The sequence below is a fragment of the Brassica rapa genome, chromosome A10, assembly GCF_000309985.2.
Source record: "Brassica rapa cultivar Chiifu-401-42 chromosome A10, CAAS_Brap_v3.01, whole genome shotgun sequence".
Taxonomy (NCBI): Eukaryota; Viridiplantae; Streptophyta; class Magnoliopsida; order Brassicales; family Brassicaceae; genus Brassica; species Brassica rapa.
In genome coordinates, this window is record NC_024804.2 from 2,214,411 (window position 1) to 2,239,742 (window position 25,332).

The 25,332-nt window shown below is 32.7% G+C and overlaps 3 protein-coding genes and 1 non-coding gene across 20 annotated transcripts; 1 reads left to right on the forward strand and 3 right to left on the reverse strand.

Moving 5' to 3' along the window:
• The first annotated feature begins 1,272 nt into the window (after positions 1-1,272).
• LOC103854583 (increased DNA methylation 1) lies at positions 1,273-6,647 on the forward strand. Its single transcript, XM_009131523.3, has 7 exons — positions 1,273-3,539; positions 3,648-3,771; positions 3,864-3,946; positions 4,390-4,628; positions 4,868-4,954; positions 5,286-5,385; positions 5,484-6,647. The coding sequence occupies exons 1-7, from the start codon at positions 1,656-1,658 to the stop codon at positions 6,279-6,281; spliced, it is 3,315 nt and encodes a 1,104-aa protein (XP_009129771.1). The 5' UTR covers positions 1,273-1,655; the 3' UTR covers positions 6,282-6,647.
• A 6-nt stretch (positions 6,648-6,653) lies between these two features.
• LOC103854582 (photosystem II D1 precursor processing protein PSB27-H2, chloroplastic) lies at positions 6,654-7,671 on the reverse strand. The gene is made up of 3 exons (XM_009131522.2): positions 7,413-7,671; positions 6,966-7,327; positions 6,654-6,894 (listed from the first exon to the last, which is right to left on the reverse strand). Exons 1-3 carry the CDS (start codon positions 7,498-7,500, stop codon positions 6,757-6,759), a joined length of 588 nt encoding a protein of 195 aa, XP_009129770.1. The 5' UTR covers positions 7,501-7,671; the 3' UTR covers positions 6,654-6,756.
• Positions 7,672-7,717: 46 nt separating this feature from the next.
• TRNAN-GUU lies at positions 7,718-7,791 on the reverse strand. Its single transcript has one exon. It is a non-coding gene; the product is annotated as a tRNA-Asn (tRNA).
• An 8,361-nt stretch (positions 7,792-16,152) lies between these two features.
• Positions 16,153-21,627, reverse strand: LOC108870912 (transcription repressor OFP12). 17 transcript variants are annotated; one of them, XM_033282613.1, is made up of 5 exons: positions 17,849-21,627; positions 17,737-17,772; positions 17,436-17,548; positions 16,758-17,369; positions 16,153-16,557 (listed from the first exon to the last, which is right to left on the reverse strand). In XM_033282613.1, exon 1 carries the CDS (start codon positions 19,578-19,580, stop codon positions 18,864-18,866), a length of 717 nt encoding a protein of 238 aa, XP_033138504.1. In that variant the 5' UTR covers positions 19,581-21,627; the 3' UTR covers positions 16,153-16,557; positions 16,758-17,369; positions 17,436-17,548; positions 17,737-17,772; positions 17,849-18,863. The 17 variants fall into 17 exon arrangements, 16 of the variants coding, with proteins under 16 accessions (XP_033138504.1, XP_033138503.1, XP_033138507.1 ...); XM_033282612.1 differs by having other exon boundaries at positions 16,758-17,772; positions 17,849-18,019; positions 18,146-21,627; XM_033282616.1 differs by lacking the exon at positions 17,436-17,548.
• Positions 21,628-25,332: the final 3,705 nt, after the last annotated feature.

The window sequence follows — 25,332 nt, forward strand, 5'->3', positions numbered from 1 at the left end:
AAAAAATTAGATTTTTTCTTATATGTTATATATATATACATATATATTTTAAACGACTTTAAATTACAGAAAAATTGTTAAAAATTCCTTTGAAAATTTTGTGATTTGGTTTAAAAACGACTTTAAATTTAGTTCAACCCATTTTTTTCTTAAATATGCCTAGAACAATTTTTAATGATTAACTAAATGAGCCACATACATAGTAAAATATGTTTTGGTTTTAAAATTGTTGCACACCCAAAATAAATATGAACCATCATCATTTTCGTTTAAAATTTTGTGACAATAAAAATATAAGGTTAGGCAAAAAATCTGAATCCAAAAAACTGAACCAAGGCTGATCCAAAGAATAGTACTGAGCTTTAACCAAAATTATATATCCGAATGGGTTCAAATTTTTTGTATCTAGAGAACCGGAACCGAACCCGATCCAAACTTTAATATTTTAGGTATCCAAATATATCCAAACAAGATTAAATTTAATATCTCAAAGTATATATAAAATATATAAGATATTTTTAAGTTGTCCAAAATACTTGGAAATATATGCAAATAGTTATAAGTACATGTATAAAATAGCTAAACGATACTTATAATATCTAAAATACTTAAAATATCTATTGATTTCCTTTCCAAATATTTAAGCTAAACCAAATTTTATGTTAATTTTAAGTATTTTAGCATACATTATTAAAATTTATATGTTATATATTATTTTTATTTTTAGATTTTGAAATATTTAAAGTATCTATAAACTTTAATTTTTGAAAAAAAATTAAATAGGTTATCCTAATCCAAACCAAACCCGCAAAGATCCAAACCGAACAAAATTCTCAAAGATCCGAATCAAATCAAATGGTACTCAGATGTCCACCTCTAATCAAATGTAAAAAATTTTATTGATAACAAAATGTATGTTATTTATAATATTTAAGTAAAATATATTTTATAAAAAATTTACCCTGAGCAAAAATTTACCCTGTGCAGGATGCGAGTTATTATCTGGTACTAGTAGTAAAATTAAGATAGCATGTTCTATATAAACAAACATCTTTCAGTTATAGCAATAAATCTATTTGAGAAAGAAACATATAATTTCTGGGCTTTGGTGGTGTATTTCGTTGGCCCATGAACACCTCGTCTCTTTCCGAGGCAACAGTCGAGAAACAGTAAAGAATCTCGAGGTACCAGAGGGGGTTAATTGATCAATCACAAACTATAGGGTGCATTCCGAATTAAAATCTTGATTAACTATAAATAAAATCCGAGAAAGAAAATAAAAGTTTCGTTTCCGTTTCCCATCTTTCGTACCGCTCCATTGCGCCCCCCTCCCCCTACCCTCTCCTTCCCCTCGCGCTTGCGGCGGAGTTACATTGTCACCCGCCGAGGAAAACCAGCAACCGTCGAAATCCCGAAGCTCAAAACCTCCTCACGCTCGATCCTTAAGGATATTCCTCTGAGAGTTTCATCTCTCCTGTTTTCCGATAGGATCGAAGCTTTCGTCTCTCCTCACCACGGATCCGGCGATTCGGGGTGCGATTCGACGTTTATTGAGTATTGGGTTTATCGATTTGGGTGATTTGCAAACGGGATTAGGATTAAAGGTCAGTACTTTAGATTTTTTTTGTTTGGTTGTTTGTGGAGTGATCGTTTATATGGAAGGAGGTAGTGGGTCGGGTGAGCGGTCACGGGTAGTTGCGAGGTTGAGTCAGAAGGAGAAAAGAGATGGGCTTTGCAGGAGGAGTGTGTCTTCTTCTACTGGAACAAAGCGTAGTTTTCATAAGAAGAGACCCAAAGTTGTTGTTAGCGAGTCCGAGTCGAGTGATGAGTTCATGAAGCCTCCAGCTAGGAGCGTTGACCGCAAAACCCTCGGAGGGAAAGGCAAGAAGGATGACCGAAATGGGTTTGTGAGGAGGAGGAACGGCGAGTCTTCAGGGACGAAGAAGTTGGATGTGTTTGAGTTTGACGAGTACGATGGGTTCGATAGCGCGAATTTGATGAGGAAGCGTTTTGATAATGGCACCGTTGGTGTTAGCGGGAGAGTCTCTTTTCCGCCGAGAAGGTTTGATAATGGTGTTGTGGGAGGGTCTGGATCAGGGAGAGAGGGTGTGTTTGTTAGGAGGGAAAAACCGTACTTGAATGGCGGGAGTAGTATGAGTTTGAGTAGTGAATCTGATTCAGATGAGGCGATAAGGGTGCAGGGGAGAAACGGTGTTCTGAAGGTGAAGGTAAACAATAAAACAAGCACACTTCCTGCTTCAACCAGCCACCAAGAAGCAGACATATATGAGAGACTGCCTTCCTCCTCTGGGAAGGGACAGAAGCGTGAGAATGTTGTAGCAAAACTATCCTTTAGGAAACCAAACAATTATTCAGAGTCAGAAGAGAGCGACGTGGAGAGGAAAGCGAAAATAAGGAAACCAATTTTCCGGAAACTCAAGAAAGAAACCGATGAATCGTTGAAGCCTGCAGCGAGGGAAGAGAGAAGGGGACTGCGTAATGGCGGAACAGAGAAGCAAAGACTACGTGAGAAAATTAAGGGAATGCTGACTGCTGCAGGATGGACAATAGACTACAGACCTAGGAGGAATCAAACTTACCTGGATACTGTATACGTAAACCCCTCAGGGATAGCATTTTGGTCAATAATTAAAGCATATGATGCTTTTCGGCAGCAGTTAAAGGAAGAAGACATCGATGCTAGATCGAGGAAGGACGTTGCTGCAGTCGTTTCTGTATCAGAGGATATTGTGAACAATCTAGCAAGGAAGGTGAAGAAGACAGGGACTGAGGCTTCAAAGAAACGGGGAAAGGATTACAGTGGTAGCGAGAGTGAAAAGGATAGCTATGGAGAAGGAGTGGACAGTGATACCTGTGAAGAGAGGTTCGTAAAGATGAATGGGAAATCTATAAAAAGAAGAAGAATTGAACCTATTCGTGATGATCTACACTCAAAAAGTAAAAGACCGTCGTACTACAATGATGCAAGGCCATCTTCTAGATCAGATTCACATTATCTAGATGGAAGATTAAGCAATAAAACAGGAAGATGTACATTGAAGGTGCGTAGCTCTGAGGATAAAAAGAATCCAGCGATCAACGGGTTCAATCCATACTCTGGAAAGAGGACATTGATCTCTTGGTTGATTGATTGTGGAGTTGTCCAGGTAAGAGAAAAGGTGCAATACATGAACCATCAATGTACAAAGGTGATGCTGGAGGGATGGGTAACAAGAGCGGGGATTCATTGCGCCTGCTGCAGTAAAATCCTCACAATCTCCAGGTTTGAGATCCATGCCGGGAGCAAGTCATGTCAGCCTTTCCAAAATATATACCTGGAATCTGGCAGTTCTCTTCTTCATTGCCAAATCAGAGCGTGGAATATGCAGAAAGATGCTAAGAATCTTGGTTTTCATCACGTGGACGCCGACGGTGATGATCCACATGATGATGCTTGTGGTATCTGTGGCGATGGTGGAGATTTGCTTTGCTGTGATGGTTGTCCATCAACATACCATCAAGCCTGCCTAGGTATTGAGGTATGAATTATTGTGAAGTCTTACCTGTTTAAACCTTTTGTATTATTATTTATTTTCCATTTTCTGGTTTTGGAGTTCCAACGTACTTGTATCATGTCTTAATTGTAGGTGCTTCCGGTGGGTGACTGGCACTGTCCAAATTGCACTTGCAAATTTTGTGATGCTGTGGTGCATTCTGTTGGCGAAGACCAAAATCCTTCATTGCTTTCCTGCAACATGTGTGGGAGAAAATGTGAGATGTTTCCTCCATTGAGCTTGATTATCCTTTTCATGAACTTCCATTGGTAAAAATTGCGTCCTCAATGTTTATAACTGCTTTTGTAGATCACCAATCATGCATGAGTGAGGTGGAAGCTCATAATGTTCAATCTTCAGCTTCTTCGTTTTGTGGACCTAAGTGCTCAGAGGTATTTTGACGTCTAATACCTTCCTCAGCAATCTTGCTGACTTAATTTTTAAGTCTGTTTTTCTTCTTATTGATAAAGGACATACATATATGTCAAAGCACAAGGTCTCAATGTATGAGCATCATGTCTGATAAAAGTATTATCTGGTTGTTGTCTTGAGTTCTCATTTCTTGTTTTTATTGGTCAACACAAACCTCATTCTCGCGTTAGATTGTATAGTTTATGCATCATTCTCATATATGTAATAGCATCGGTAAAAGGCTTATGGTGTTTCTATTTATATCATCAATTTCCTAGGAGAGGTTACAATTTCTAACGATGGTCAAATGCTGGTTTGCTTGAGCTTTTGATCTATTTGTTCAGTAATTTTTTTTTTGTCAATGTGTGGTTGGTCTTTCTTGCCTCTTTTCCTCCTTGTATGCTAATTACATTGTTTTCTACAGCTCTTCGAAAAGCTGAAGAAGTATCTTGGCGTCAAACATGAAATTGAAGGTGGCTACTCATGGTCTCTTATACATAGGGTGGACACGGATTCAAAATTCAACTCTCAGTTGTCGGCACAAAGGATTGAAAACAATTCAAAACTAGCTGTCGGGCTGGCGATCATGGATGAGTGTTTTTTGCCCATAATTGACAGGCGGAGTGGGATCAATCTAATTCGCAATGTCCTTTATAACTGTGGGTAAGTTTTTCTGCTTAATCCCTCTTTTAGTACTTATGCTGAAAAAGCATGATGTTTTTATTACTTAGGCATTGTAGATATAGTGAATCAAAGGCTAGTGTTTGTCTTATAAAGTTCAACACTTAAATGTTGATCATTTCTGAGATTCACGTGCACAGAACTATAAACGCCTATAAAAATTTTGGTGGCTCTTTGTTATGTATGCTTGATTCCATATGTTGACTGCCTTCTCTACGCAGATCCAATTTCAGCCGGATTAATTATACTGGCTTCTACACTGCTATCCTAGAGAGAGGAGATGAAATCATATGTGCAGCATCTCTCAGGTATTGTCTAGCTTCTCAGTTAACACTTTTTAATAATAGGCACATCATTTTCCCCCGAGTATTATCTAATTGTCTTGACATTCATTGGAAACTCGTTGTCTTGAGTCATTAGCCACATTCTTTTGCTACAACTGTGACTCCTCTAGTCTTCTATTTGTCTGTCTTCTGTCTGCTCGAATTAGTTTCTGATAGAACAAGCAGGCCATTTAACTAGCGGTAATTGAGAATTGCTATTTATTTCTTTAGTTTTTTCAGTTGATGACGTAAATGAGTGCATATGCTCATACATTCTAAAGGACCTTCCTGAAGTTAATTTTTGTTGTCTTGTTAGGTTCCATGGTATGCAATTGGCGGAGATGCCATTCATTGGAACCAGGCATATATACAGGCGTCAAGGAATGTGTCGTCGGCTTTTTGATGCCATTGAGTCGGTAAGCTGGTTGGACTGTATAATCATTGTCTCTGTGCATCATATGCCGAAAGGTGCTTTCAACTTCTTAACTTTTGGTTTGTCTTTTTTTTCATAAAGGCTATGCGTTCTCTCAAGGTTGAGAAATTGGTAATCCCTGCCATTCCAGACTTTTTGCACGCCTGGACCGGTAACTTCGGATTCAGCCCTCTTGATGATTCAGTTAGGAAAGAGATGAGGTCCCTCAACACGTTGGTGTTTCCTGGAATAGACATGTTACACAAACCTCTCCTCCATGAAGAAAAGAAGTCCAAATTCGCAGCTGTAGGTGACTGTGTCGTTGTACATAAGGATGCCATGGGTTCAGAGGTAGAGACAGAGAAGAAATCTGAATCTGCGTCTTTTGCTGAAACTTGTCTAAACTCCAATGGACATGTCGCTGATGATGATGCAGACTGCGACAAGAAGACTCTCGTTTCTGATGAGAAAACCAGTCCTATATGTACACCAGTTGAAGCAACCATGGACACGGTTTCCAAGCCGGAGGGTGGTGAATCGAGGAGATATATACCTGGTGAAGAATCTGGGATTAGCGTTTCTTCTTGTCAGTTCACGTTGAAGTCTTGCTCTAAGCAACGTGACGATACAGGATCATCATGCGAAGATGTGAATGTAGAAGCTGTTGCTAAGTTACTATCTCTGGAATTCGTACAAGCATCCACTGAGGTTCAGATTGAAAACAATCTCTCCTCATCTACTTCCGGTTTAGGATCATCAGATATAAGCTCTATCACTCAAGAAGGCAAGACTGAACAAAACTCACCGAACAGAGAGGCCACTCCTTCATGTAAAGACAGTGACAGACTCGGTCCTGGTGCTAAGTTGGCTGTATCGAAAGCAGATGGTTTACTTTTGTGAAAAGATTGTGTTCAAGACGTGAGTTCTCCAAGGAGGAGGAAGTACAATATATCTGTCTGGATTTGTGATGCTCATTGATTATAGTCAAGCTTGCATTCTTCAAAGGTTGAGATTAGGTAATGAGAGATTCAGTCAGTTTCACATAGAAAGATATTTGTGATGAAGATATATGCTTTACGCCTTATTGCGCTATGATACTACAGAGAATAAGGAGAAGCATGCCTAAGTTTTTTCTCACATTCAGAGTCCTGTTGTTGTTGTTGTCTGTCTTTACTTTGTATTTATCAATTATTATTAACTCCAATCCAGGGATTTACAACATTGTATTATATAACGTTCCATTAGTAAATTTGGAGCTATTTGTTAGTTTTGTTGCATATCAGAACATTTCTTTTCCGTTGCTTTCACAAGTTCTCAAGTATAATAAGCATCAATACAAACATGTTACATCAAAACATGTAGCTGCAGGATCTGCTCACAAAAACTCTTCAGCCCTATTAAGATCATCCAAAATCTCAGCCTTAACCTCATCAGGAAGAGGTGCAGAAGGTCCCGCCTTTGAGTAAAACGTGGCCAAAGCTCTGATGACTTTCTCCAGCTCAGCGTAAGATTCCTGAACACATATCAAAATGGTTTTCATTCAAAGAGATGAAAAACAAACAAGAAGGAAGCAATGCGACTTACTTCTCCAGCTACACTCTTCTGCCCTCTCCAGTTGCTCAAGTAATCACGAATCGACTCCTTGGCGGAATCAGCACTTCTTCTAAACTTGGCATTGTCTTTCGGGTCTTCTTTAAGCGACTCCCTCATCGTCTTCACAACCTCTCTTGCAGATTTCAAGTAAGCCTTTGGCAGCTCTTTCCCAGACTTTGTTCTCTCGTTAGGATCAAACAAAGACTTGAAAGCACCAACAACTCCTTCATCTTTCTCCTCTGCTTGAGCAGCTTGTACCCCAGAGAACTCAAGTTTAGCCATCAACGAAGCACCACCGACACAGTGCAAGAAACCACGACGAGCAAACAAAGATCTCTCTTGAAGCTTCTCCTCTGTTCAGTTGCAAATTTTCAAACAGTTCAAATAAAAACAGAGTCACACTTAAAAAAAACAGAGGAAAAGATGTAAAGGTGATACCTTTACTACATACATGCTTCGATTTCACTTGTTGATGGATCAATGTAGTAGGAGGAGGAACATTAATGGCGGCTACAAGGAAACCCATGAATCTTCTTCTTCCAGTCTGATGGAAACGAGAAGCTCAGTATCCTTTATCGGAGAAGAAATGAGTCACCTTGACGACGGCGAAGAGTTTACCGGAAGCAGCAGGCGTTTGTCTGAAAGGAATAGGAGAGAGATGAAAAATGGATGGTTCGTGTTGTTTTGTTTAAATGACGAAATTGCCCTCTAATTCAAGAGGAGATTCAAAAATATAAATAATGCGCTAGAAGGAGGGGTCGAACCTCCGACCTTGTGGTTAACAGCCACACGCTCTAACCAACTGAGCTATTCCAGCTTGTTGATGAGTAAGGAACAATGTTTTAAAATAACGAATATAATCTCTTTTATTTTCCCCTTTCATAGCATACATATTTCAATCAACCGTATGTATCATTTTACCTAACGAATCTTTCATATCTGAATCACCTGAGAACACGTAGGCAATACTGTATATGTAAAATGAAAACGTATATGATTCTGGACTTATCTCTCTCAAACACATGTGCTCAAAGACATACATATATGTACTTGACCAGGGAGAATCAGAGACAAGCGGCAGAAATGCAGGCAATAATAATTCATACCACATTACAAAATCGTCTAGATAACAAACTTACTTAGTTTCTGCGCCAGAGAAATCATATGCTTGCTTAAAATATAATGTTAGTGCATTAGTAGTTCTCAAGTCTTACAAAAACAATATATATAATCTTATGTTTCTTAACATGTCTTATTTACATTTAATAATTTTGTTTGGTCAACTGAATTCAAATATTGGTTGAATATGCATAAAATCTCCCGATTGGTTCTCCTCTTTTGTTTTTGTCTCGCCTTGTGTTATAATCTAGTACATATATATTGGTTGAATATGCATATAATCTAGTAGCTATAAGGGCATCCACAATGGTGGATTCCATTAAGGAGTCCTTAGTCACTATTTTACTATATATTTTTTTAATTGAATAGTTAAAGACTTTAAATTAAAAAGTGAGTCCAATGGTGGACTTCATTGAGGAGTCCTTATATTCACAAATAAATGAGATTTAAAATCGGAAGGGACGACGGAGACCAGAGACCTTGGAGCTTCTCACATGGCGTCTCCCTCTTCTCATTCCTTAATGAAGAAGCTCGTGACCTTCATCTTATCTACTCTGTTTCTCACCACCGCGAACTCTGAAACGCAGTGCCGGCGTTTCAAGTCGATCATCAACTTCCGCGACTCCATTGCCGACACAGGAAACTTGCTCGACCTCTCTGATCCTAACGATCTTCCTCACGTCGCGTTCCGCCAATACGGAGACACATTCTTCCATCATCCACGGGCCGTTTCTCAAACGATCGCCTCATCATCGATTTCATTGGTACTTGTCCCCACTCTTCCAATCGTTGTGCGCCACGTCGATACGGACCCGATCCTTAAAACCCTTATGTAAGGATTGATCCTTACCTTTTCTCCTTTTTTTTTTAATTTCGAAACCAAAAACTCATATGTTTTCGTGCTAAGGGTTCACTACGGATCGCCGTTGTGGATGGTCTAAGGCTTCAGCCAACATCCGTCTCTTATGATTCTCCTCTTTTGTTTTTGTCTCGCCTTGTGTTATGTGTAAAATCTCATGGCAAGAATCACAAACAACATATTTCAATATTTATTGAAATAGAGTACCAGTGTTTGATATTTTAATTTATTTGTACCACCTTCACTTATCAATGTTTTGATGTGCTTCTAAAAATTGTTTTAAAATTAATATTCTTTTCACGGGTCTATATATCATTCTTGCGTATCATCTCTTTAAAAAGTTAAGAAAAAAAAAGAAAATTGCATGGCTTGTGGATTTTTTGTCAACGTATTATCATCCATATTATTTAGCTTTATATTCAAATTAATAAATCAAAATAACAATAGTTTATGATGACGAATATAGTATTAAACTAGTCTATTTTCATTAAATAAGTTTTTATATATCTAATAATTCATCATACAACACAAATCACGCCTTGATTTAATATAGGGTCTGTGACAAGAGTTTCTGATGCCTTTTTGTTTTGGAGTCACTGTAATACTGTACCAAGTTCAACAGTCACTATCATATATAGTATTTTGGACGCATTTAATTTGCTTCGGTCGTTCCATAAATTAAATATCCAACAAAAAGAAAATAAAAATTTGTATATAATAAATACTGGTTTTGAATTTACAGTTAATTTTGCTACATCTAACCAAGTTGTTTTCTCTCCTACAAGCCGCATCTCAACTCCGATTTATGTATATTACCACATTTTCTATGACTTTATTCTTAAACCCAGAGTTTTATGTGGAGCCAATTTCTAGTTAATTATATGTTACAACGTATATCATCATATTGGTCGAAGTCGTGATTATACTATGCTACTATGAGATTCTTCGTATAGCTAGCTACGCAAAATGTATTTCACCATGATAGCATTAAACCAGCGTTGCGTATTGATAAAATGGTGAAGTTCTATCCGGCCTAAAAGATCCTAAGCAAAAATATAATAACTCAATGTATAACTCATTATATATCATTTTTAGATTATGTATTCAATGTAAAAATGCATATGAAAGTGGGAACATTACAAAAAGCAGAGAAGAAAGTCAATTACAATTTTAGATTCTCTCTAAATTGATACGTTATGATAAAAGAAGAAGAAATAGTTCCAAATGTCAGTCGACATAGCTTTCTTGTTTTGTCATGGACGTTTTTTTGGTAGTCTCTCCAAAAGACAAACTTTTGAAACAATCATATATATATCATATTAATACCAATTAGCAATTAGCCCATTTAGGTAATTAATGTTATAGTCCGCAAACTGTATAAGTGAAAATGTTATCACATGCAGTACTACTTCTAGCCTTCTACCAATCACAAGTTTTTTTTTACCATTCGGCAAGATTAATATAAATGTAAAAATAAATAAACTATACCACTTTTTTTTTTGGGGTTTTTGCCAAAACTAACCCACAACTTGATTTTAACCCCAAACCTATACCCAAACTTGAATCAAATGCAAAACTAACCTAAAAGCCTAGTGAAATTACAGCTCAGCCCCTTGTGACCAAACAAAAAAACAGAAGCCATTTTTACGAATATAGCCCCAGTAAATCGTCTGAGTCGTCTGAGATGTTGGAAGTCGTCTGGACGACTGAAGTGTAAGTCGTCTCGTACCAGTTTATTTTAAAAATAATTTATAAATCTTGTAAAAAAATATTTTGATGCGTGAAAAATAAAAATCAAGTAATTATAAACAATTTTAAGTAATATAAATTAAGATATGATAAAATTGATTTGTTTTGAAGATAGATGAGTGGAAGTAGTGAATCATGATATTTTTTGGTTTAGGAGTTTGGCAAACATATGTTGTAGTATTGTATGTATTGTTAGGGTTAGATTTTGGAAAACTAAAATATTTTTTTCAAAAATTAGTTTTCACCTATATGTGTTTATTTCTGTGTATAGTAAACATTTTTCAAGTTTGATTTGATTTTATGAAGTGTTTAATTAGATAATTAAGTTTAGGGGTTATGTTAAGGGTGTGGACGACTTATATTTCAGTCGTCTATTGAATAATTTACTCGGACGACGTATATTTCAGTCGTCCACATCGTACCGAACCTTTAATTTTACCAATGTACGTTTTAACCTAACCGGATCATTTACCGGACATATAAAAGCTAGTTTAGGGGTTATGTTTAGGGTCTAGACGACTTACATTTCAGTCGTCTAGTGAAAAAATTAAAACAGACGACTTACATGTAAGTCGTCCAAATATTCCCGCCTAAAATTTTTTAAAAAAATTATTTTTCCGCTTAAATAATTTAAACCAGGCGACTTACAAGTAAGTCGTCTGGAAAGTCTTCTATTTTAGTTTTCCGCTAAAAATATTTAATTTCCCGCTAAAAATATTAAACTCTTCTGGACAACTTACATGTAAGTCGTCTGTTTTAATTTCTTCACCAGACGACTGAAATGTAAGTCGTCCAGTAAGTCGTCTGAGTCAAAAATATTTAACCTAATTGGATTTTTTGTCTCCTTATATAAAGAAAAATTTACACATTCTCTCTCCTCCTCTCAAATGGCTGCAACAAAAATGTAATGTTCATCATTCTAAAACTCTCCAACCTCTCTCTAATCTCTTTGACTTGAAAACATCAAACTTTATATGAATTTTTCAGTTTTGTCTCATGTATTTCTTACTAATCTATCTCTTTTGCATGTTTTTAATCAAATGGTACTCATCTTCCACTAATTTAAAGGTAGATCTATTAATTTTAGATATGTATTTTTGTGTGTTCTATAAATGTAGATTTATCTAATCTTCCACTCATTTTCTCTATTTTTAAGTCATTTGAACGTTTTTGGATATGCAGGTTTTTCAGATCTGGATTTGATATGCAGATTTTTCAGATCTGGAAGACTTCTGGGACGACTTACCTGTTAGTCGTCTGGAAGTCATCTGGAAGTCGTCTAGACTTCTTGGAAGTCTTCTGACAAAGTCGTCTGGACTTCCAGGAAGTCGTCTGGACTTCCAAGAAGTCCTGGAAGTCATCTGGCGAAGTCTCCCTTTCATAATAGATATGAGCGTTTTGGTAAGTTCTTATGTCTGATTTTTCTTCATTTGGTAACTTCTTGTTGTATAAAGTTCTTATTTTTTCCCAAACTAAAACTCTCCAAACCCACTATAATCTCTTTGACTTGAAAACACCAAATTTTATATGAATTTTTCAGTTTTGTCTCATGCCTTTCTTACTAATCTATCTTTTTTGCAGGTTTTTAATTAGATGGTACTCATCTTTCACTAATTAAAAGGTAGATCTATTATTTTTAGATATGTATTTTTGTGTGTTCTGTAAAGGTAGATTTATCTAATCTTCCACTCATTTTTTCTGTTTTTAAGCCATTTGAACGTTTTTGGATATGCAGGTTTTTCAGATCTGGATTTAATATGCAGGTTTTTCAGATCTGGAAGACTTCTGGGACGATTTACCTGTTAGTCGTCTGGAAGTCGTCTGGACTTCTTGGAAGTCTTCTGACAAAGTCGTCTGGACTTCCTGGAAGTCGTCTGGACTTCCTAAAAGTCGTCTGGACTTCCTGTAAAGTCGTCTGGAAGTCGTCTGAACTTCCTAAAAGTCTTCTGACAAAGCCGTCTGAACTTTCTGGAAGTCGTCTGGACTTCTTAAAAGTCGTCTGGACTTCCTGGAAGTCTTCTGACAAAGTTTTCTTCCATATCAAGTGGAGTCCAAGCTTGTCTTTTTAGAGGAATGATCTATAATAGTTTTGTTTGTGGTCTGTTTTGTGAATTGCATGTCTACTCTTTTAGTTGTGAATTTTTTGTAAAATCAGTAATAATGTTTTCCAAGATGTATTAAATGTGCTAACAATGTGTTTACACATTTACAAATCAATGAAATAATAGACTTCGGTAGCATTTTTCTTATCTTTGGATCTCTCATATGCAATAATAAACTCCAATGGCCTTTGTCTCATCTTAATAAACAAGAATGTTGGTAGCTTCATATTGATACAACATTTTAAGAAGCATTTTAACCCTTCTTCCAACTCATAACAATAGTCATCATTATTATCTATAACAATAATACTTAAGAGATGGAAACAAACAATAGTAACTAGTCAAAGCATATCATATTTTTTATAAGTTTGCGTTGAAAAACTTAGTAAAATTTAGTAAAACTAAGGGAGAGAACATATTTTGTAAATATGAGTTTTACATATCTTGAAGTTACTTATCACTCTTAAAAATACAAGTTATTCAAAAACTAACGTAGAAGTCTTAAAAACTAGCGGAGAAAACGCGGACGACTTCAATCTAAGTTGTCTAGACGACGAAACTATACGTCGTCTGGTCAACGCAGAGGTTATTTTTGCAATTGACTTTGAAATCTGTTATTTCGGACGACTGAAAGTTAAGTCGTTTACTATTGTTTGGTTAAAAAAAACTCCAAAAAAGCTAGACGACTTACATTTCAGTCGTCAGAGGTTAGTTTTGCATTTGACTGGATTATTTCAGAAGTTTGACTTTTTGGACGACTTACATTTCAGTCGTCTAGTGAAAATTAAAATAATAATAGTTTTTTAAAAGTAGACGACTTACAGTTAAGTCGTCATAGGTTAGTTTTGCAATTGAAAAAAAAACTTCAAGATTTAATTATATACAGACGACTTATAATTCAGTCGTCCACGAGACGACTGAAATGTAAGTCGTCCAGGATTTACCAGGTTTGACCAGAATCTCGGAAACAAATCCTGGACGACTTACAATAAAGTCGTCTGGTGGACGACTGAATTATAAGTCGTCTGTGTATAATTAAATCTTGAAGTTTTTTTTTCAATTGCAAAACTAACCTATGACGACTTAACTGTAAGTCGTCTACTTTTAAAAAAAATATTATTATTTTAATTTTCGCCAGACGACTGAAATGTAAGTCGTCTGGGGAAGTCAAACTTCTGTAATTATCCAGTCAAATGCAAAACTAACCTATGACAACTGAAATGTAAGTCGTCTAGGTTCTTTGGAATTTTTTTTGAAACCAAACAATAGTAGACGACTTAACTTTCAGTCGTCTCAGGTAACAGATTTCAAAGTCAATTGCAAAAATAACCTCTGCGTTGACCAGACGACTTCCAGGTAAGTCATCTACAGCCAGACGACTTCCAGGTAAGTCGTCTACAGCCAGACGACTTCCCAAGTAAGTCGTCTGACGAACAGATCTGGAAAAAAAACTCGATGTCATACCTTAAATTGGTGAGATAAGTTCCTTAGCATACATAAGGCTTCTCCAAGCACACAGAATCACAAACGAAAGTCACCCACCCAGAATTGTTAGCTTCTATGACTCTATGAACCATAAAAAATTTAGAATCAAAATCTTGGGTTTTTTTAGCTCATTGTGGAGAGAAAGTGAGAGATATGTTGTGTTTAGTTCACAAGAATGGAAAAAGAAGAAGGGTAAATCGATTTTGGGAGCATTAAGAGCTTCAAATTGGTTGTTCATGGTGGTTGTGGTATTGATGACAATGGCAATCTTGTAATTACTTGAAGATGATGAGGGTGAGAGAGTAAAAATGTCATTTTCGAAAAAAAAAAAAAAATTGATGGCATTTTCGTAAATTATATGAACTTGTGGGGTGAATAGGGCAAAACCAATTTTCAAAAAAAAAAAAGGTTACTTTTGTGTTTGACTTTAAGTTGTAGGTCAATTTTGCAAAAACTCTTTTTTTTTGGTATAAAATTATATCACTCTTGAAGTTGAGATTCCTCCGTTTCATGTATTTACAATCTGTGTTGAAGGAAATGTAAGTTTGAATTGATGAATAAATATCAATTAATTCTCATTTACCATTTATTTAAGAAGGTAAAAACAAAACAAAATAAAAAGCAATCTAACTGCATGCGATCGAGACAAAACCTCACGCCTCTCTCGATTTTCTCGTATCATTACACAATTATTACATTTGATACTAGAGATTTTACCGGGCTACGCCCGGATTTTTTCTATATATATATTAATTGAATTTAATTTGTTTATGAATCTGTATTTCTTTTTGACTATACTTATATGTTCCAGCTCTGATATTTTGTTTAGTTCCAATCATTCGGTAAATATTGTCTTCTATTGTATTTCCATACTAATTATGTGTTGTTTAATTTGATACATATGGTTTTTCTACAACTGCCAATAACATCAATAATAGGATTGAAGTAAAATATTATTCGTATTAAGTTGAGTTGTTAAATTTTCTACATTGTTTATAAAATTAATTAGTATGGATCATTCATATAAGGTGCCAATGATAAATATCATTTAAAACCTAAAACTGGTTTTGGATATGAATTTATCTTATATATTAAAAGAGAAGTCACAACATTGATTCATGTGTGATTTTTTTTTAAGAATGGACCTAATAGACATATTCATAGAAAGTCATGTTACATTTAATATCTAATCTTATCATTTAAATTTTGGGTCTACCATAAATTTTTATTGTGCTATCAATAATTGGATTTAAACAATAGATGATCCTTTGGATTTATAGATAAATAAATTAAGTTGATATAATTTAATGTTGTAATACTATACTTCTATATGCTAAATATTTAAATATTTATCGATGTTAACTTTTAAAATTATAATTTTTTTTTTTAAATAACAAAAATAAAATTATCTAACAATGATTAATTTTTACTACTTCAACCAATTCAAATTTTTTGTAAACTATATTGTTTATTTTAAAAATTAAACAAAAACTAAATGTTTAATTAGTTTAATTTTTTAAAAACTTTCTAAATTTGTGAAATGTTATAATATATTTGAATATGACAATAAAATAAAATTTTACTAATCTTTATATATATAGTTACGATTTTAATAATCTTTATATATATAGTTACGATTTTAATAATGAAATAAAACTCTTTTATATGGTAGTGATATACCTTCTATTAATTATTTTTGGTTTTGTTAATTAAGCATCTTTACATAGAATTAATCTATAAATCAAGTGAATTTTTTTTTAAAAAATATTTTTTATTTGTTAGTCTATTTACTTTTTGTTTTTAAAATGGGTTTGGAAACTGGGAAAGTTGGAGATTATTCTGCGGAAAATTTTCAAGTACATCATTCTCTCAATTATTGTTATAATTTATGAAGTAAGAAATTTGCTAAAACAATAGTTTATCATGCTATAAAAGCTTGGACCGATTTAGCTAAGAACCAAACTCTATGGAGGCATTTTGATTAGGAAATATTGTGTGGAATAAACTATGAAGCGTAAGGATTATAACATTAAGCATAAAAACAAATTTGGGACCTGGCTTTTGGAACTGCAGCCTTTAAAATAAAGTGGACACGTCTAGAGTAAGATCTGTGAAAGCACGTGAATGATTCGAAATTGGAGTTATTTCACGGAATAGAACTTGTAGATATTAAGCTTGTAATGGTACCTCGCAATTCAAATGGCATATTATATTTGCTAAGTGCTGCTCTCCAATGCAAAAATGGACGGAAATGTTGGACCCTTATCCCCTGTCATCCAATAAAAGTAATGTCACCATCACATTTATGGAACATATATAAGAGAAATACCAACATCATACAAACCACGATGTGCCAGCTGAAAGATTAAAACCATTTAATCTTAGTAATGAAGTTTGTGCACACAAAAAAAAGTAACATATATAAATTAGGGGATTATGTGGAAGTAACTTCTCAATGATTAAATTTACCTTTTTGAGGTGGAGGAGCAAATACGTCCTATAAATCCATCATTGAAAAAGAAGCAAAGGGAGAAGTTGATGAAAATGTTTCGATGGTGGCTCTTGAAGCATTATTCTCGTGAATAGATAGTAAGTCTCCATCCAATAAGATGTTTTGCGCAGCAGTAAGTGTTCCCATTCTCAAAGAATCCAAAAGAATATCTGCACCAGCTTCTGATGGTGCATGGTACCTGAAACTGATAGAGGTGGTAATAAGGTGAGAGCTCTAGATTTAAATAATACAATATATGCAGCTTCACAACCAAACAACCTAAGCTCTCTGAAAACATAACTATTTCTACTTATCATGACTACATAAAATTTAACGGCTTTCTTTAGGTCATAGTTATGGTGATACTGCGTCTGAAGTAAACATCTTGAAGAAACATGACCAATCATAATTCTCTAGCTGAAAAACATAAGTTTGGCATACTCATAGATGAGAGCAGTCCAGAAACAAACGTCCTTCACTGCTATCTCATCGAAACAGTTTTTGGCGCTCTCCATATGACTGCTACATGGGAATCTTTCTCCTTGTTGCTATTTAACCACTCCTGTGACGCTCAGATTCCTCATACAAAGCTGTAACAACCAGAAAACATAAACTGATAAACAAAACAAAAAAACTCATACAAAGCTTTAACTTACCTAAACTACAAATTCCTCCATATGTTTCCCAACACAATGGATCATATGACAATGCCATCCTAAACTATTGCATCGAACTGTTCTTCCTCTTATCATATCTTGTAGTATGTAACCTAGAATACGACACATATCATAAGGTAATACTGTAAGCCTCTATTGAGAGTTACAAAAATAAAAATTAAAAATCAATACTACAGTACAATATATAAAAGTTGTTCCACGGGCTAGCAAAAGACACAACAAATTAATAACATTAACTGAAGATGATGAAAGCAAAACTCTAATTAGCTATATCACATACCTGTATTCAGTTGAAACTTCAGAGTATAGCCAGTCCCTGCAATTACAGTCAGATGCTACCATCGTCTAAACAAATGTTTGTAGTTTTTTTGGTTCATGTGTATTTAGCTTACTTGGAGATATCATGAAGATGATCATCAACAGATGTGATATTCTCATTTCTTAGATGAGATGTAATCTGAAAAACTACATTGGTTGTTGGTTCTTCCAAGAGTAGTTTGCTGCCTCCATCTGTTCCACCCACATTTTAACCTTGATTTAACATATGTTTTGTGGTTTATTAACTGCAGCAAAAGAAAATTGCATCAGGCAAACTCATTTCCCCAAGTGTCAATCATGAGCATTATGAATTAATCAAACGAATCGTTTAGAACCCTAAACTCAGAGAATCAATAAGAAGAAATCAGAACCGAATAGAGATCGCCTCTGCGCCCAAAATTAGCTTCAAACTCTTTGAATAAGTGGAATCAGAATCCATCTGCGTCAATGAACATACGGGTGTATTCCAACTCGGGAAGGTCAGAGATGTGAGTCAAACAAATGGTTCGAGAGTGATCAGCAAATCAGTAGATTTCTTTGGTTAATGAGACTCTAGATTTATTTTTCTAGGTGGATTTTGCAGTTCTGGAAGCCACTGCGTGATTTGCTTCGATATGGTGAAAAGGGAAGGGAATTGCAACGGTTCCAAGGACCACGTCTGTTGCGGTGAAGAAGGGCTTTTATGAGTTATGGAGAGAGAGAGAGAGAGGTGGAAGAAGATAAACAGTTGAAGAGTTGAGTTGTGAATAACATCTTTCTTCTTCAGATGAGAAAAAAAAAGTGAATCCCATAAATCGGCACAAAGAATGAAAGGAGTAATAAAAGTTTAGTTTCTAACGTGGGCTTCTTAGTAGGCTGGACAAAAAAAAATAGAAAGCAAATGGATATTACAATAGCCCGATTTATTCAGTGGCAGAAAAGTGACTTGGCATGTTAGTGATTTTCAATTGGTCGATTTTATTTGGTGACGTGGACACCCTCACCATTCAGAATATTGTGCTTTTAGTATTGTGATACCTATTTTTTTAATCCTAAAGCGCTAATCCCAAAACATGACTATTTTTTTACGCAGCATGAGGATTTGCCACGTCAGTTAGTCCGGTGACCGTCGGATAAGAGAGATACGAGAACGTCGGCGAAAGCTCTGATAATGAACTTATGTGTATCTTCTGCATTCAATGAGAGGTAGCTAAGTAACAGCTCGTGCAAGAACTCGTAACGGCGAGCATCTCCTGCGTCTGTAACGGCGTCAAGCATCTCTTGCATTGATCGGCGGAAGTCGTTGTAAGGATCAGGAGATTGCACGCATTGTTTCACGGCGGCTCCCCCGGTTAGAAGCCTAGTAGCAGCAGTAGTAGTGGTGGAAGTTTTGTATTCAAACCGGGGACGGAGATCCGGAGAATCGGTGATTGAGTTGGAACGGCCAGGGGAAGAGAAGAAGAAGCGACGTGTGGCAAGAACGGCGGTTAAGTCCGGAGGGGGAGAGTCTTCAGGGGCAAAACCGTAATTATGAGACTCATACAAGGAGGAGGAGGAGGAAGAGTTACCGGTGGTTGAGGTGGAGGTGGAGGTGGAGGCAGTGAATGTCGTGGCGGTTGTAATGGAGGAAGGTGGAATGACTTCAATAATAGGCTTAGATATGCCGCGGCCGGTGGCTGTGGAATCGTCGTAAAGGTGGTTGAAGTTGTTGATGAGAAGAATGGATGGCCGGTTCGGTTCTTGGGAGGAGGTGGCGGCCTCGGAGGAGGGCTTGATGAGATTTGTTGGAAAACAAAGATGGAAGTCTTTCCACATGGTTCTTGGCATTGTGTTTTTTTTTCTTACAGAGAGACTGATAAAATGTATTGAGCAAGTGACTTTAGCTAGTTGGCTTAGTTTGTTTGATAGTATGTATCGTGTACCATCTTCTATTCACTTATTTATATATCTTCTATGTAAATGGTTCTATTTACACCATGCATCGTTCTTTCCTGGAATTTTGAACTTTCTATTATGCCTTGTTATTTTAGGATGAAATATAAGTTTGCAGAATTGTATAATAGTTAGATATAGTCAAATCTAGTAAACTATAAATCATTTTGAAAACTAAAATATTACATTTGTTAAAATGCTTTTAGAGTTGCCAGTTTTCAATAAATTATACAAAACATCTGTCAATTACTACTATCATAGGCGAAGATGATAACACATAGTGCTAACTTTAGCATATTAGTTTTCTTACATCAACATTTGGCATAGTAAATTATAAAATTCATATTATAATAGTTGTTGTTGGCAAAAAATAGTTATATTGATTTGTATTAAAGATTTAATAAAATAAAACTATAAATGGTAACATTACAATTTTCAGTCTAAAAAATAATTAGAAATCTCAGTAATATTTTTGTTTATTTGTCTAGAATTTTATGAAAAAGGTTGATCTGAGTGGTGCTCAAAAGCTTACCTGTAAAACTAACAGACGACAAAACTATTTGATATTCTTGTTTGTTTTCCATTTAATAGACAAAGGAAATTAGATACAGACTGAAGATATTAATAAAAAACTTAGGTTTATCTTCTAGAGTGAACTTTTAAATTTACCTCACTTCTAAGAACCAATCATATTGTCATATAAATTAATAGATAAAAATAATTAAATAATTTTTAAAAAATCAAAATAATTAAAAATAATAATAATAATGCCAATTTTAACGATGTTAAAAACGCCAACTAAACCCTAAATCCAAACCCTATACCCTAAATCCAAACCGAAACCCTAAACCCAAACCCTATACCCTAAATCCAAACCGTAACCTTAAACCCTAAACTCTAAACAATTAAATCCGAACTCTATACCCTTAAACCCAAACCTAAACCCTAAATTCAAACCCTATACCCTAAATATAAACCCTATACATTAAAACCTAAACCCTAAACTCAAAATTCTATACCCTAAAACCCAAACCTAAACCCTAAACTCAAATCCTATACTCTAAATCCAAACCCTATACCTTAAAACCTAATCCCTAAACCCAAACTATATACCCTAAATTGAAACTCTAGATCCTAAATTCTAAACCCTAGATCTTAAATCATAAACCCAAACCTTAAATCTTGAATTTAAACCATAAACCATAAATCCAAACCCTATATCCTAAACTCAAATCCTAGACCCTAAATCTAAATTTTAAATCCTAAACCCAAATGCAAAACCTAAATATTTGGATTAATATTGATATTGTTCTTTTAGAATTTAAGGTTTGGATTTAGAATCTACAATTTAAGTTCATGATTTAGGGTATAGAATTGGGTTTAGGGTTTAAGGTTGAATTTAAGGTCTAATGTTTGGGTTTAGGATTTAAGATCTAGGGTTTATAGTTTAGGGTATAGGGTTTGGGTTTAAGGTATAGAGTTTGGATCTAGGGTTTAGGTTATAAGGTATAGGGTTTGGATTTAGAGTATAGGGTTTAGGTTTAGGGTTTATGTTTGTGTTTTAGGGTATTGAATTTGGGTTTAGGGTTTAGGTTTTAGGGTATATGGTTTGGATTTAGGGTATAGGTTCGGGTTTAGGGTTTAGGTTTGGGTTTTAGGGTATAGAGTTCGGGTTTAGTTTTAGGATTTAGGGTTACGGTTTGGATTTAGGGTTTAGTTGGCGTTTTTAACGTCGTTAAAATTGGTGTTATCTTATATATTAAAAGATAAGTCACAACCTTGATTCATGTGTAATTTTTTTAAAAATGAACCTAATGGACCTATTCATATAAATTCATACTACATTTTAATTCAGACTAATAATAAATAGAATTTTTAAAATATTTTAATCATAATATCTTTTGATATCTTTTCATTTTAAATATAAACTAAATTTTGACCCGTGCAATCGCACGGGTGTTTGTTTTCACTTGTTTATACATAAATTATTGTTTTAGAACATAAGTGGTATATATTTTTAATGTTAATCATATACGTAAATATTTATATAACTATTTCAAATACAATAATTTTATAATTTACATGTTATAATTAATTAATTGTTTAAACCTTATGTATTTGCCACTTCTTATTATATATTTATCTTATTGTATTTGCATTTAGTTATTAAGCAAATTAATATAGGGGATTCATGAAAAAATAAATTTAAAAAATATTTTGTATTTAATTTATGCTAAATTCTGACCCATATTTCAAAACTGAATTTCTTTTTACCAATATTTTTATGCTTATTTATTTTAGATAATTTATTATTGTATATATAAAAGTGTAAGATATGTTAATTTTTAGACATGTATTATATAGTTTGTTAATTTTAAGTTGTTCTATCATCATTTTATATTTTAAATAAATAGTTTATATTTATGAAAATAAAATTTATAAATTTATGAATTGAATATAATTTTATCATATTTATTTTAGTATAATAATTATATTTTAACATGATCATGACTATAAAAGTAGATAAAATAGGATATAATTTATTTATTTTCATTTCTAAACGATAACTTAAAATACATTAAGTTATTGTTTAAATATTACACAGATTTATTAGAATTTTTAAAATATAATCTATAAATATATATTATATTTAAAATGAAAATATATTATGATTAAAGTAGTTACAAAGATTTATATTATTAACTTTAAAGAAATACATGTTAATTTTTATACATGTATTATATAGTTTGATAATGTTAACCCATCTTACCAACATATTAGATTTTATTTTTGAACATAATATTTTATAATTACGAAAATAAAATATATAAATATATAAATTTAATACAATTTTATTATATTTAGCTCAAAATAATAATTTTAATTTAATATGATTGATTATGATTATATAATAACTAAAATATTATAGATTTTTTTTTATTTTTCATTTTATATAACTGAATATATTAATGTATAATAATATTTTAAACTAATTTCGAAATTAGTGAAAATATTTAAATATAATTTCAAAAATAAAGATCTTGTAAAAATCTTTTTAAACAGATTTGCTAGAATTTTAAAATATATATATTTATATTTAAAATGAAAATATATCAAAGATACTATGATTAAAATATTTTAAAAATTATATTTATTATTATTCTGAGTTAAAATATAGCATGAATTTCTATGAATAGGTCCATTAGGTCCATTTTAAAAAAAATCACACATGAATCAAGGTTGTGACTTCTGTTTTAATATATAAGATATATTTATTTTAAAATCTAACAAATCTTTTTAAAAAGATTTTTACAAGATCTTCATTTTCAAAATTATATTTAAATATTTTCACTAATTTCGAAATTAGTTTAAAATATCATTATACATTAATATATTCAGTTATATAAAATGAAAATAAAAAATCTATAATATTTTATTTATTATATAATCATAATCAATCATATCAAAATAAAATTATTATATTGAGCTAAATATAATAAAATTGTATTAAATTTATATATTTATATATTTTACTTTCGTAATTATAAAATATTTATGTTCAAAAATAAAATCTAATATGTTGGTAAGATGGGTTAACATTATCAAACTATATACTACTTGTATAGAAATTAACATGTATTTCTTTAAATTTAATAATATAAAATTTCTGTAACTACTTTAATCATAATATATTTTCATTTTAAATATAATATATATTATATATTATATTTTAAAAATTCTACTAAATCTGTGTAAAAATATTTAAACAATAACTTAATGTATTTTAAGTTATCGTTTAGAAATGAAAATAAATAAATAATATTATATTTTATCTACTTTTATATTCATGATCATGTTAAAATATAATTATTATACTAAAATAATTATGATAAAATTATATTCCATTGATAAATTTATAAATTTTATTTTCATAAATATAAACTATTTATTTAAAATATAATATGATGATAGAACGGCTTAAAATTAACAAACTATATAATACATGTCTAAAAATTAACATATCTTATACTTTTATATATACAATAATAAATTATCTAAAATGAATAAGCATAAAAATATTGGTAAAAAGAAATCCAGTTTTGAAATACGGGTCAAAATTTAGCATAAATTAAATACAAAATATTTTTTAAATATATTTTCTCATGAATATATTAATTTGCTTAATAACTAAATACAAATACAATAAGATAAATATAGAATAAGAAGTGGTAAATACATAAGGTTTAAAAAATTAATTAATAATAACATGTAAATTATAAAATTATTGTATTTGAAATAGTTGTATAAATATTTAAGTATATGATTAACATTAAAAATATATACTACTTATGTTCTAAAACAATAATTTATGTATAGAAAAGTGAAAACAAACACCCGTGCAGTTGCACGGATCAAAATCTAGTTGTTATTATTTTTAATTATTTTGATTTTAAAAAAGTTATTTAGTTATTTTTATCCATTAATCTGTGTGGCAATATGATTGGTTCTTAGAGGTGAGGTGAATTTAAAAGTTCACCTTAGGGGGTGAACCTAAGTTTTGTTCGTATTAATATGTTTCTTCGTTTTTTATATATAACTATACTAGAACTCGAGAAAACAATCTTGTCAAAAACAAAAAAATGAGACAAGAAACTGATATACTCGGTCTATAAAAATTGCAAAAGAAAAAAGAATCATTGTCCTTGTAAATAAAACAAGGACTCACGAGAAGGCAATGTCTTGGACTACCTTAAGTGGCCATCTCATGGCTCAACGATGAGAGATCGACATTTGTGCAAAGTACACTGACTCACTTCACTTCTCATTTCTCATCTTAACTAATCTTTGTTCTCTCCTATTTTTTTCATCTTATCTTTTGAACAGTTTATAATCAACTTGTTTTCATTAGCAACAAATTCACCGAAAAATATAATGACAAAGATGAATATGCTCTTTGACGAGAATCGACCCGCTATCTTCAAGCATATCACTATTCACTACCCCGAAATCTATGACCGCATAATCCTTTTTTTTTGTAATCCAAATATAATCCAAATATATATGTTGGTTCGCGTTAAAGCATACTTTTCATACGTTACATGGAAAAATATACCAAAAGTATCTTATAGAAGAATCAAATTGTAGACGTAATGTTTTTCTACTTCGGCGGCCTTTTGGAACGTCACTAAAATTCAGCATCTCCCTATTCTATCTATTCTATTAATATAGAGTACTATTTTTTATCTACCATACACAAGTCTATGTTAGACCATTCATTAAAAATTTAACTAAAAATCCTAAAATTACTCATATATGATATTTTCTTAACAAAAACAATATACATCTAAACAATAACATTTCTAAGAAAACATAAATATATTGTTATTAAGTAATTATCATTTGACTGTTTATCATATTAAATATACACCATATTTTATATATTTCAGTAACTAAATTTGAAATTAAATAGTGTAGTCCAATTCTTTTTAAATTATCAAATTAATTTTTTATATAAAACAAAATAAAGAATATTTTATTGGTTGTAACATTTTATGTTGATATTTTTAGTAAAAATAAACATTAAACTAAAATATAATATATTAAATAAAATAATATAATATTTTAAAATATAACAAAAATAATTTAA

Coding starts and splice junctions, on each gene's coding strand:
- LOC103854583 (XM_009131523.3), top strand. CDS start 1,656: ATGGAAGGAGGTAGTGGGTCGGGTGAGCGGTCACGGGTAGTTGCGAGG. Junction 3,540..3,647: donor AAGCCTGCCTAGGTATTGAG/GTATGAATTATT, acceptor TCTTAATTGTAG/GTGCTTCCGGTGGGTGACTG. Junction 4,955..5,285: donor ATATGTGCAGCATCTCTCAG/GTATTGTCTAGC, acceptor TTGTCTTGTTAG/GTTCCATGGTATGCAATTGG.
- LOC103854582 (XM_009131522.2), bottom strand. CDS start 7,500: ATGGGTTTCCTTGTAGCCGCCATTAATGTTCCTCCTCCTACTACATTG. Junction 7,328..7,412: donor GAAGCATGTATGTAGTAAAG/GTATCACCTTTA, acceptor GCAACTGAACAG/AGGAGAAGCTTCAAGAGAGA. Junction 6,895..6,965: donor AGAAGAGTGTAGCTGGAGAA/GTAAGTCGCATT, acceptor ATATGTGTTCAG/GAATCTTACGCTGAGCTGGA.
- LOC108870912 (XM_033282612.1), bottom strand. CDS start 19,580: ATGCCAAGAACCATGTGGAAAGACTTCCATCTTTGTTTTCCAACAAAT.